The sequence below is a fragment of the Patagioenas fasciata genome, chromosome 14 (assembly GCF_037038585.1).
Source record: "Patagioenas fasciata isolate bPatFas1 chromosome 14, bPatFas1.hap1, whole genome shotgun sequence".
Lineage (NCBI taxonomy): Eukaryota > Metazoa > Chordata > Aves > Columbiformes > Columbidae > Patagioenas > Patagioenas fasciata.
The window spans coordinates 11,433,958-11,447,302 of NC_092533.1; the positions used below are offsets into that span (position 1 = coordinate 11,433,958).

General features: G+C 40.4%; 1 protein-coding gene across 5 annotated transcripts in view; it reads right to left on the bottom strand.

Annotated features, from left to right (window-relative positions):
* Nucleotides 1-5,864: 5,864 nt before the first annotated feature.
* Nucleotides 5,865-13,345, bottom strand: part of IL12B (interleukin 12B) — a 42,346-nt gene continuing 34,865 nt past the window's right edge. For 3 of the 5 annotated variants that reach the window (XM_071814784.1, XM_071814783.1, XM_065849042.2), the window contains 5 exons: nt 12,272-12,389; nt 11,049-11,242; nt 10,099-10,250; nt 8,648-8,769; nt 5,865-7,491 (listed from right to left, as the gene is read on the bottom strand). In XM_071814784.1, the coding sequence (XP_071670885.1) occupies nt 7,488-7,491; nt 8,648-8,769; nt 10,099-10,250; nt 11,049-11,242; nt 12,272-12,389 (590 nt within the window). In that variant the 3' untranslated portion in view covers nt 5,865-7,487. Of the gene's footprint in view, nt 7,492-8,643; nt 8,770-10,098; nt 10,251-11,048; nt 11,243-12,271; nt 12,390-13,345 lie in introns of those variants that run through there. The other 2 variants (XM_071814785.1, XM_071814786.1) reach the window with 2 other exon arrangements.

Consider the following 13,345-nt stretch of genomic DNA (forward strand, 5'->3'; position numbering starts at 1 on the left):
TTTTATGGTACAGACCAGGGATAGAGTCCCAATGGGAAACTCAGATCTGAGTCTTAATTTTCATAAAGTCCAAATCATGTGAATTTTTGAACCTAAACTTTTGTTTGAACCCATCATTCCAGAATTGCCTTCTCTTTAGTGATTTACAACATAGATGTGCAAATTCTCTCAATATGAAAAATCCCTGTGCACCATTACAATTCGCAGTATTTCAGTGATCACCTTGCAAAATAGCCAAGGGCTTTTTCCCCATGCAAGACTTCAGCTCATATTTACTAATTTCACAGGGACTAAGTTCTTACAGTAAAGGTTATAATAGGCCAAGTAGACCTTGGGCCCCACTAACTCATGTTGAAACCAAGAAGGATACAGATCATCTTGTCTTTAAAGAATGTAGGTAGTAAATAAATGGTTAATTTCTCATCACTTAATAAGACAAAAAAAAAAAATAGAGGCTATCAAATTCCAGTTCCGTGCTATGTAAAGATCTTATTTGAGGTGGAGGCTTCTAGATTCTTTTTTTAAATGCTCTTACTTTAGTGATTTCATTTTAAATTTGTATTTGTTCTTAACTTGGACATCTATGCATATTCCTGTGAGATGAAGAACACATCAGACAGGCTGTGATTTAAATTGAGGTTGGTCTTGATTCTGCTGCTTTAGGGTGTCAGTGAAATTTTTGTTTTGGAAAGCAAAAAACTTTTCTGAAGAACCTGACATAGAACATGTATGAACTCACAGAGAATATTCAGGATATGTTCATTGATTGATGGACAATTACCAACACTAGGCAACAAGATCAAAACCCAAAACAACCCAGAAGGTACTCATAGTCTGAATAGTTTTGAGCAAGCAAGGTGCTTGAGAATATCTTGAAACTATAGAACTGCAGCTTGACAGAACACGCAAGTTCTTTGACACTGGTATGAGGAAATCTGCCACTTTAGTTTCATTGTCTTGCCTAATACGGTTCTATAGAGTCTGACGCAACCTCGGGATCAATCCTATCCTCCTAGTGGAAGAATATAGACATCTGTGTCCAGTCCTCTGAGTTGACGTAGGAAGATTTTCTGAGGACTGGTGTAGTAAGGAAGAGAGAACTTTTGGACATTGGAGGGGGTTAATGAGAGGTGGATTTTGCATCAGATTTTTCTTAGCATTTGAAAATTACATTGCTATTGAAAGGATTCCTGATGCTTATTCTATGCCCCATAGCAGGAAAACCATGGTGTCAATGTTTTCTTTCTGGTAATGTTTAGGCGTTTTGATTAGGACTTTTGAATCAAATTGTCTGAGCAGCAGACCTTAAGCTTTGTAGGGCTTGCCCAGACCACTCGGGTAGGAGGGATATAGTTCTGATGAGATGCTGTGACATATTGTACGGTGTGCAAATAGCATCTCACTACAAGCGGGACACAACAGGGGGTCAGCTGAAGCTCTGAAGGTTTTTGTGTATTGAAATATCAAAGCTGTCTTGAAGGTCTGAGAAGAAAATGCCACTTACAGAAAAAAAGAGTCAGTTTCACTTTCTGCAGTGAGTTAACACTCATATGCAAAATCTCAAAATGAAATTTGGTAAAAAAGTAATACCACAAAGCATTTATTGCAACGTCAGTTTAAAAGGATACCAAAATATCTCAGTGGCTGTATGCCTAACTTTAATAATGGGCAGAATACTTGTTAGTCAACTGGAGAAAATAGTCACTGTTTGACTGAAAAAATGATGCTTCATCTGAGGCATCTTTCTGTCCAGACTTGCAGAGACTTGTTTGCCCTGGTAGTCTTCATACGGAGCTGGTCTGACAACCTGAGACCTGTCACGCTCAGATAGGCCAAAGGTTCATCTAGGCCACAGTGCTGTCTTCGAGAACATTCGCTGGCCAATTGAGAGGAGAATGAAGCGGTTCTTCTCTTGGTGGACAAGTTCAACATAAGTCAATAGTTTGTCCCTGTAGTGAACAAGTCCAACTCTGCATGCTAAGCTCTATTAGTAAGAATGTAATTATCACGTCAAAAAATTTGTTGTTGCTCCCTGTTCAGCACTTATGAGGCTGCATCTAGATTTCTGTGCACAGTTCTGGGCTCCCCAGCACAAGAAGGACACTGAAATACTGGAGTAAATCTAGTGAAGAATCACCAAGGTGTTAAGAGGGATGAAGCTCATGTCATACTAGCAAAGACTGAGACAAGTGGTTTGTTCAGTTTAACGAAAGAAGACAAAATCTCATTGTTGTCTTCAGCCACTTTATAGGGGTATACAGAGAAGACAAGAGCCAGACCCTTTGATGAGGTGCACAGTGAAGGGAAGAGAGAGAATAGTGCAAATTGTAGCAAGAGAAATTCCAGTTAGATGTGAGGAAAACAAATTTTGGAGTGAGAGAAGTCAAGCAATGGAACGGGTTGACCAGAGAGATTATGGAAGCTCCATGCTTGGAGATATTAAAAAATTAATGTCTTCTAAACTGCCCATGGTCTGGTGGTGGGGCAAGGATGTGGGGAACCAGGCAATCTCCATGGTCTATTCCAACCTGAACTGATTCCGTGATTCTCATAGGTGAATGCTAACTGATGCTGGCAGTCAGCGGCTTAGGGACGTTGTGGCATATTATGTTTGTCATTAAATGTTAGCATCTCCAGGCAGACACAGAAGATAGGGTAGTTGGATTGATTTTAGCTACTCAAAAAAAATAGTTGCTTTTTGGAAAACAAGTGTTCAGATCTGTTTAGTAATAACAGCTTCCCAGAGTTGGATAGGTAGGCCTCTTGACCATACCTAAAACTAATTCTGAAATTCATGGTAAATACTCTGGATTGAAAAATTATGAGTGAAATCTTGGCCTCATTAGCAAAGTCATACTGATTTCCATTGAGCTGGGACACCCTGTTTGAATATATGTATGTTAACTGTGGGCCTCTGATAGTTTTCTACTTTCGTCATTGTGTATTGTCTTTTCCCAACTTCTCACCTCTCCAAGTTGTTAATTTGGAGAAGAAAAAGCAATTACTTGGTGAACAAATGTTTATTCAGTTTAATAGGTCTGTTATATCTGATAAAATATTACTGCATATTTTTCTGAGGGTGAGGGCATTTGTTGCAGTTATTGATATATTGGTTTTATTTTTGGAGCCCTGGATGGAGCACAACTGTGATGCCAAATATGCTGCTGCAGAATGTCCATAGTTAAGTGCCTGCTTTATTCTGCATGTGAGGATGTTACCTTGCTGCATTCCAAAAAGTGTTGATGCTCAGCAGCTTGTTCCCATTTATATGATGGAGTGCCTCACACTGAGGACTTCAACAGTGCTGAAAAAGTGGCACATGGAACAGCTGAAACTCACATATTGTCACATACCATGTATACCTGGGAAGAAAGTACAAGCCAGGATGGGTATTGATATTCTCAAGAGTGGGAATTCTGACCTTATAGTGATTCTAGTGCATGTTTATATGCAACACAGCACACGGGCTCCTTCAATTTTATTGTGTGTGGGTGGTTAGGGTTGTCCACCCATGTGCAATTAACATATCAGGCTTTAAGCCTTGCGCAACAGAAGATTTGAGAACCAAGTGAAGTATTTCTTAAGGCATCAAACTGTGCCAAAACATTTGGGTATTTGCCTGAAGGAAGGTGAGTTTCCCATTTTCCACGTCTTAAGAAAGATCAAAGGAGCTTTTCTTCAAAATTGCGCTTATCAAGCTGGGACAGATCCCAGGTGAAGTGTTCATATATTATTTTAGAAAGAATGAAAGAAAAAACCAAAACAAACAAAACAAAGCAACACCATGACTCTCTGCCAAGGCTGGAGCTTATTTTTATTCCTTTTGTTTGTATCTTCTGATCTCTTTAAGATAAATTACAAGGCTGTGATACCTCCTATTGTGCAAGCAGCTTGTGAATCGTTTTAGTTACTTAGTGTCATACCATTGATGTTTCTGAATGACTTGATTCTTGAAAGACATATGCAAAGCAGGCATTAACAGCTTAATGCTTAGCACTCAATAAATTGGACAATTAGCACTGAATAGGACTTATTTTAAATTGCCTCATATTTTGTATTTTAAGATGTAATTTCCAGGTGTTCAGCACTTTAAAGTTCCGTCACACTGAAGTCATTTAAACTGAAACATCTGAGGAAACAAAGTTCTTTTTTAATGTCTCAAAACAAGTTTAGTGGACATACAGTGGTTTTGCCTCCAAAATATTATAACTTTTATAAAAGAGAAGCCACGACTTATGAAAAAGTAGGAAAGAATGAAGGTCACCATGGAAAGAGGGGTGTATGTGAAGCATTTGGACCTGAAAGCTAATGTGTTCTCTTACAAAACCCCTAATTAGACATATGTCTTTTTTGTTGTTGTTGTTGTTTTGCTGTTAGCAAGTACCTGCTTACCCAGCTCCAATGGCTGAAGCACTTAGAGGACAGCAAACTCCTACTGCAGCCTCATAAAGCATACCGACTATTTGTAAAGCATTCTTTAGGATGCAGATCACCCACAAAAAGCCCTGGAGGGAATTAGTCAGTCTGCTCAGTGCAGATTTAGGGAGGTGTGCTACGCAAAACCTAAAGCCACATGCTGAATGATGAGGATGAACAGAAAGCTGGAGGAGCTGCCCCTTCCCATAGAATGGTGGGTCACCGAGTAAGACAGGGGTCCAGCAGAAGACCTGTTTTGTGACTGTTTAATTAACAGCTGTCATACAATGGGAGCCTCAGGAATAAACTTCAATCTACCATTATTTTTTTCAGAAGCCTTGATTTTGCAATCATAAGTTTTTAGAAGGGCAATTTTGTACATTGTGCAGCCTGGTTGAGTCTATACATTGTGACATAAGAAGGTTTCCAGTTTATTTGCAGTGCAACTAGGAGAGGAGTTAAGAAAGTAAAGTATAAGGATTAGTTGACACATGAATTATTTTCTTGGCTGGACAAAGTATGTCAGGAAATTGTCTCCAGTGTATGGAGCCACTCTGGTGAATATTTGTGCTGTAATAGTAACACCTTTTGGTAAAATCTAGAGAGTTCCTCAGAAATGGGGGACTGGCAATTTCTAGAGCAGATACTCGGGGGCACTGGATCCATGTAAGGCCCAGGAAATGGATAATCAAAGACCGAATCCAACTTTAGGTCATGGAGACCAACCATCTTACAATTAACTCCTTTTCTACAGAAAAAAGGACAGTTTCAAACTGTGCTTTGTTAGTTTTCCGAAGAGTCTTAGATGATTACTTTCATCATTACCATCTCCTAATTACCTTGTGATCTATGCCAGAAAAGGTTCCTGCAGGGAGGTCTAAACTTATGGGATCATGGCACAGAAAGGCATATTACTCTAAAGATAGTAGATCAATATAATCTTTGTCATGATATTTGTAAATTTAGCCTCAGTATTTCTAAGAGTGGAAACTCGGCTGAATCAAAGTCAATGAGAAGTTTCAACGAGTGTTTTCAATGGTGCCAGGGTTTCAACCCAGATATCTGAAGAACAGGAAGGTCCTACTAATTCTGAATATGGTACCAGCAGCATTAGAGAGAAACCTCAAAGACCTCAGGATCTATGTCAGCCTGGTTTCAGTTGCAAACCTCCCGACCACAGACCCCAGTGAACTTCAATGTACTCTTAGACTGAAAAAGAAACAGCCAGTTCACAGCCTGCAGAAGAGGGTTTAGAAGAAACTGTTGACTAACAAATGTCACTTTTCCGTGTGGTTCTGTGCAGTTTTACAGGCCATTAATTTGGTAGCGTTATTCAGTAATATTACTTCTCTCTACAGACATTGCCTTAGAAGTAGTGTATAATATGCTTATAGGAAAGTGAAGAGTGATATTAACCATTCTTCTTAAAAGATCACAAGTAAAGCAAATTTTCTTGTTTTCAGATGTGTTTTATTATCAACTCCTTTATAAAATAAGCACAATAAATTGCATTTATAGCAGAAATAAGATGCGTACACTTAATATTAATAAATAGTAACAGCACTTGTAGCTAGATTTTTGAGAGTTTTCTGAAATATCAGATACTTCAATGTTTAAATATCTTAAATCACCACCCATTTCTAGGACTGGGGAAAAAGGAAGCATGGTCACAATGGAAGTCTTTAATTTCAGTGAACTTCTATCAGGAATTAAGGCCTAAATCCTCAAAGATGTTTTAATGGATTTTGCTCTCCTGAAAGTCAGGACTTAGGTGGTTTGACAAAAATGTACAGGCTTCAACACATGCTTCTGCTTCTTTCCAGACCCGGGGACTTACACTGTAAGCACTCCAGAACTAGGACTAGTTTTGTTTCCTAAGGTTTTGTGACAACATCTAGCACATCTTATAGTACTAGGGAAATACTTTCAAAATGAACTATAAAAATCTGTAGTCTAAAACTCTAATTAGATGCTTAACATCCACTTATAAAACCAGTCACCGATCGCTCTCTGAAATATCAGATACACTGCAGTTAAACTTCTAAATAGTTTAAGCTGCCTTGGTTTCATTTGCAGATCCCTGAGAGCTTGTGCCCTGTGGTTCTGCCTGCGGCATAGCAGGTCCAAATCAATTTTATTGTCAGAAAACTCCACTGCAAGAGCTGCGCCAAGTGCACTGAATGAAAGGCCTCTGATGATCACAGGCATGAAAGAAAGGGAGTTTTGTGGAGCAGGTGCTGTCTGCAGCTCCTGGCTCCCATGTCCTTTCATGTTCGTCAGAGGTGGCAACAGGACTCTGTCAACCACAGCAGCCCCAACTGCCTCCACGCCAGTGCTGCCGCTGCAGCCTGGGTGCAGGTGCAGGTGTGGGGCTTAGAGAGTGGCTCATCCATGGTGCAACAGCTGCTTGCAGTGTTCCCTGGCCGGGCATCACCACGTGTGAGCACAGACAGCTGGCATCTCTAGGACTCTGGACTTGCAATCCCTTCTTTTACTAGAAACATCTGTCATCAGAGAGGAACTGAGAGGTGCATAGCTGCCTCATGCAGCCAAGGCTTTCTGTGTTGATAGATTGCCACAAAATAAATACAAATAAATAATTAAATAATCAAATAAATAAACTATTAAATAATGAAATACTAAACCAGTTCTTTCAATAAGTTACTTTGCAAATAAATTACAATATGAAACAGCAACTACCATCATCTGACATTGCAATTCATATCAAATAAATAATAGATAGATAGATAGATAGATAGATAGATAGATAGATAGATAGATAGATGGATGCACTCCAAGAATAAGCAGAACCTACAATAATAGATGACAGCATTGTATCAAAATACATGTTAATATAACATGGTGTATGCTAAAGGCGTCACTCAAATCTGGGGAACTTAAAAGAGCTGCCAAAATCAGGACTGTATTAATCTCTTACAAAAAAGATATGTTATGGCTTCTTAATAATCTCAAATGCAGTTTTTTCTTCTAACTATGCTTATGTTCTTGTGGTAATTCACTCTTTGCTTTCTTTAGGAGCCTTGTGCCGTTCTCCTAGGATCTCTTACTGGTTATCTGTAAAATAAGAGAAAGGAAATTTACATAGAATTATCTTTATTTTCCTCAGACCTGGATTTTTAGTCCGTTTCTCAATAAAGCTTTGCTGGCCTGAGCCATCCAGTGAAACACGAGCACTCAGTTTCTCTACAGGACTCAGGCCCGGGGAACGCAAGGCTCAGGAGTTCCTGTGTCTGATGGGTGTGAGGGATTCAATTTCAGCTGATAAGAGTCAAGTACCCCTTCAGCTATGGCCCTTTGGGAAATTCCTTTCAGTTCTCATTGGAATCTATAAATGGCCCTGTAGCAATGAAGTATGGATCCACAGAACAGTGTGATCTCATTTCAAGTGTTTCAACAGGGCTACAAGTTTACAAGTTTTCAAGGGTGTGACTCAGGAAGCTTGGAGGTCAGAGAGGTTTGCATCTACATGTGACTGGAAAAAAAAACACCACCCCAAAATTACGAAAAAGAAGAAGATTTAAAAATCTGCATAATTATTTTTGGTGTTGATCTAAAGGAGGCTATTTCCGTATTTAGAAATATGCTCTGACCTGGAAAGCTGGGCTGAGAGTATAGAGCTGTCAGAGAACACTGATCACTTCACAGAATAAGAAAACATCCATTCTTAGCACTAGCAGAAGCTGCTACTAACTTTTCTTTCTAATAGCAAATATCTCCTCTTTCTCCCTCTCATTCTGTTTGTCATTTTACTGGTGATGCATGGCTGTGTATAGATTGTCTACTGTATTTGGATGCTCAACATACATTCATAAGCTATCAATGGACAGAAAGGGTTAAAATCAGCACGAGTTACACTATCAATAGCAAAATGCTCATGTATTAGTTGAAGAATATTTTATAATTGCTTAGTTAGGTAGAACGCTACCCATGTCTATGAACCTACATCCATTGTTTCCACTCCGATTTAAATGGATTATAATTGTTTCCTCATTATTTTTTTTTACAAGAATAATCATTTAGGCAGCCCAATACATTTACATGTTTATCCTCTTACAGATATTTCATGAAAAAATATTCAGGAGACAAAAATGATTGAGAGGAAATGTGAAATAGATTAATATTTAAGAAGCAGAAGAAGTGGACAGAGTCCTTACTCTTCTGGGTAAGGAATCATCCCTGCTCCCCTGGTAGAAGGTTCTTTAAGTCTTACCTGCAAAGCGAAGACCACTCACTCCAGGATGAGTTGTAATAGCGATCCCTGGCCTGCACAGAGATCCTGGTTTTTGGCCCAGCTATTGGAATCTGAAATGATTGCTCCTCAGCCTCATAGACCTATGGACATCTCTCCGTCAGCAGGTTGTAAAGGTCAAGCAGAACATACAATAACATGCCAGATGGATTGCAAGAAGAACATGTAACTCAAAAAACCCCATTGGTAGTCTGGTGTTTCAAAGGCACCAGTCTTCACCCATGGATACCAAAGTCGTGAGGACTTGTGAGAACTTGAGCCTCAGTAGAAACAAACTAAAAACCCCACTTTCCACTGAAATTAGTGTTGTAAAGTGACCCAAACCCCAAACCAAAACAGTCATTAAAACAAAGGGTTTATTTGTTTATCTGGGTTTTTCTCTTTTTTCGTTCTTCTCCTGGAACAGGAACCCTAAATGACAGAAGTTGCTGCTTTTCAGTATCATTGAAATTTCCACTGAAGACCTGTGGGTGCTACAAGAAACGCTGCGCAGCTGGCCAGTTTCTCCACCGAAGGGACTGTACAAGACAACCCTACTCAAATCAAGGAGTCAGCACTACGGGAATGGCCCCATCTGCTGGTACAGGCTTGCTTATTTTTTTCATATTAAAAAGACATCGGCTAGTGTATTTGGTTTAATCTGTCGACAAACTGGAATGATCATTGCATTTGTTTCCTTGTCTGATTGCTGGACCAAGGAAGAGCAGCACTGCAGTCAAGGACCTGCACTGCGATCAACTGGTTTGTGTATTTATTTCCACTTCCACTGCTGATTTTTTTGCCAACCTAGGCAAATCGCCATACTGCTGCTGTGTACCCTTTAGTGTATCCATGAGCACTAGTACAGGAAGCGAAACCATTTTGTGATTTAAAGCTAATACAGAGCAGCAATGTTTAATTAACAATGAACTAATAAGTGGAAAGTAAGTGGCAAAGACTGTAGCTTTCACCAGTCTCCAAGGAAATGCTGCCAAATGAGTCATGGATTCCTTATTTTCCAATTCAGCTCTAAAGAAAGTCTGAGCTACCCAGGTACAAGCAACATACAAGGAAATCAATGCAACAGATTCTAGACTCCTTGATTTGGAAACTGGGATTTTCCTGCATTAGGACCCACACAGCCTACTAATGAATTAGTAAATACATTTCTCACGCTGGCACAGCTATGCAATGCTGGGCATGACTTTATCTCCCCAGTTACATCAAGGTTACATCCACCACAGAGTGTGTTGTCTGGATCTTACTGCTCATGGAACTGGAGAGGAGGACTTTTTCCACGAAAATAAACCCTTTTCACATTTAAGTCTCAACATATATATATATGTATTTAATTCTAGTCCACAGTTCTTGCATACTAAGCTTATATTTTTTATACTGTCTGTTCAAGCAAGAAAATCATGTTTCAAATGTACCTCTACCTGGATTTTATGTTCCTCTGTACTTTCAGCTTTGACCCTGAAAGTCAAAGGGAAGTAGGACTTTGGTGTGCTCCATGTTCTCGGATACGTCCAGGTCACTGTTCCATTTGTGGCCACATACTGACATTGGGGTGGGTCTGGTTTTACTGCAGGAGAAAATACAGAAGGAGTTCACATTAGCAGCCTAATATCAGAAGTTGGTGTACTGCTGCTGATAGTTTTATAGGGATCAGCTTTGGGAGCCTCAACGAAATTCAGAGAGGAGTAGGCACAATGTCTAGGAACTGCCTTGTGTGCTTCTTATGGAAAATTAAGCACAGTCCCAGAATCTCTCTGGGTAAGATCCTTTATTTTTTTCCTGGAGGGCTGCAGAGGGCTCTGTTAGACACAGAGGAATAACTTCAACCCCTGCTAACCGTTAAGGCATTTGGCAAAACATCTGTTTCTTTAGGATGTTGCTTCATTTTCCTGTGCCCTGTGGCATCATGGTCACAAATGGTCTTCTTACTTCCCGCCAGTTCCTATTAAACTGCCCTGGATGCCCATCTGTAAGAATGGGTCAGAAGGGAAGCATACACAGCACCAACCATTCTCAGAGTAAATCTACAGTTCTCAGAGAAGAACCAGTTGGCTTATTGGTTATTGCCTGACTTCTCCCACATACCCCTTCCAAAACATGTCCATGTGATAGCAGGGAGGGCTACAGGAACTTCTCTGAGACGTCGGGTGAGGGGGTTGGAGGTCACAAGCTAGGGACATGTTGCTTCTTCAGTTCCTCATCTTCTCCTGGGCTGCTGCTATGATTTGTTTTCCCCTGTTCCTGTAACTGGGGGCTTGATAGAGATTTACAGTAGAATAGGGCAGGGATTCCCAAGCCACTGTTAGTTCCACTGTCAGCAGCAAGAATAAAGCTAAGAATTAATCATGATTCCTGATCTACTCACTGATATCTCTGATGAAGAAGCTGCTGGTGTAGTTCTCATACTCCACCTCATCAATGACCTCCAGGAACATCTCAATCGGCTGGTGCTCTTCAGCAAATGGACAATAGTTTTCTTTCTGGCACTGAGCTGTGTATTCAGTCACTGATTCATCAGTGTGAGCTACAGGGCTGCTGCAGGTTACATCTCCCTGAGACCTGAATACAGAACAGAGGAAAGTAATGGAAATGCTGGTTTGTTCTGAGAATTTGTTAAAACAACAATAACATGTAAGGTAATGATTTACTGTTGCCTGTATGATTTTATGGCTACAGTTCAACAGATGCAGAAACAGTTCAGTGGGAGTTCTTATGTTTCTAGTGCTGTATTACATATTAATGTAAAATCGCAAAAGCCCTCCTTCCTTAGCAGAAGGAATTAGTGTTTAAACCTAAATGAGGATATCTCTTCTATTATCACGCCACTGTCCCATGACAAGCTCTGGTATCTTACTTTGTTCCTTAGTCCTTTCCTAACCTTGATGGAAGAAATAAGGAAATGTTAAAATGTATCCATTGAGAAAAAAATAACAAAAGCCATCTATAAAGTACTACCTGAATCTGGTTCTATTTTTGCATTCAGCAAAATAAAACTCTTTGCAGTTGTTTCTTCTTTAACAAACTGAAGTGACCTTCGCTTAAGCGCTCCATGTTTTGGAGAAAGCCCCAAGAGTGGTGGGAGGTAGGAAATCCCCACGAGGTTCCCCTCACATATTTCCCTCGCAGGTTTCTGCAGCGTTCCTCAACAGAGACTTGTCAGTGGACATGTGGCTTTTGCCGTGGGTGCAGCCTCCCACTCCCTTGATTCCACTGGATCTGTTGCCAAGGGACTCAGTGCTGTGATTGTTTCTGCTTTTGGCCCAACTTCCCCTCTCTCCCCTGCACAAACTGTTTTTGCTATTGCTTAAATTATTCTGTGGCTGCACTGCAGCAGCTCTAACAGGCCAGTGGGGGACTGGTCTATTTGCAAGTCTTTATTAGTTTCTGAGCAATTTCCACACCCTTACTAGTTAAGTTAGTCTCGGTCATGGCTTAAAACATTTGGCAGATGTTCAGGCTCTGGAAGTGGGATTCGTCAGACAGTGGGATGTCCTCAATAGCCTAAAATCCAAGGTTTTCTACACAGAGTGACATAAAGGGCTGTTCTGGCCTTACTCTGAGGTTGTTAAGGAAAGTACAAGCTTTTACCCTTTTAGACTTCTGATTGTGAACTTCACATTTGGACTCTCATTTTCTGTCATCCATGAACATTTGAAAATTCCAGAGTAGTTCTTTGCCTCACATTTTAAAAATGTCCTGTTTGGCTCTAGATGGCAAAAGAAAGAAAACATGATTTATTTACACATTTTGCCAAAATGTTGAAAGCAGAGAGAAAACAGTAATTCAAGAGACTCCCACCTACTTGGGCAGGTGGGTACACAGACAGACACAGCCTCATGCTGCCCCTTGGGCAGCCACCTCTAGTTAAAAAGCCGTATAAACATCATTAGTGGCCGAAGGCTGGTTTACACAACACCACATTAACGACATCTACATGGCCATTGAGAGGAGCTAGAACATATCCCAGTTGCTGTAGGCAGCAATACAGAACAATCCATTGTTCCTTTCACAAAGAAACATTGCAGCTATTCAGTTGGCAAACCTCTGCATTTGTTACCCCAGGCAGTGGATAATTCAAGGTCTTCACACACTAGGGCACTTGATGGGTATGTTTCCAGTGTGAGAAGTGAATGAGGCCTCAGTATAGGTGCCCAGCACTGTAGACTCCCAACAACTCTATATTGTACCCTGGACGTAGCTGACTGGCAGACCAGCCCACTGCATCTGATATGTGGCTCCAGGAGCCAGGCAAAAAGCCTTGGAAAGTCCTAAGTTCCTAGCACTACAACACGGGACTGCAATATGAGACATAGATGAGGGAGGTTCATGCAGAAAATGCAAAACCTCACAGGTTTGTCCCAGTGGGTTAATCGTGAATGGAGAAGCCCAAATGACAGCACTTAAAATCTAGGTCAGTCCCTGGTTCTGTCAAATTGTGTAGCCCTGGTTTTGCAGACCCTCTCCTGAATGCTGAGTCTGTGAGATGGAGGCAAAGCAAGTAAATTGCTCTCTCATCAGAAAAGCAGTGATATATTATTGATTGAATCCTGTATTTAATCATTCCTACCATCAATCTCTCCTATAGGTCTATAGAGTCCCAAATTAATGCCCTGGTAACCAATTCTGCTCATCAGTTGTGTCATATATATACACACCCACAAA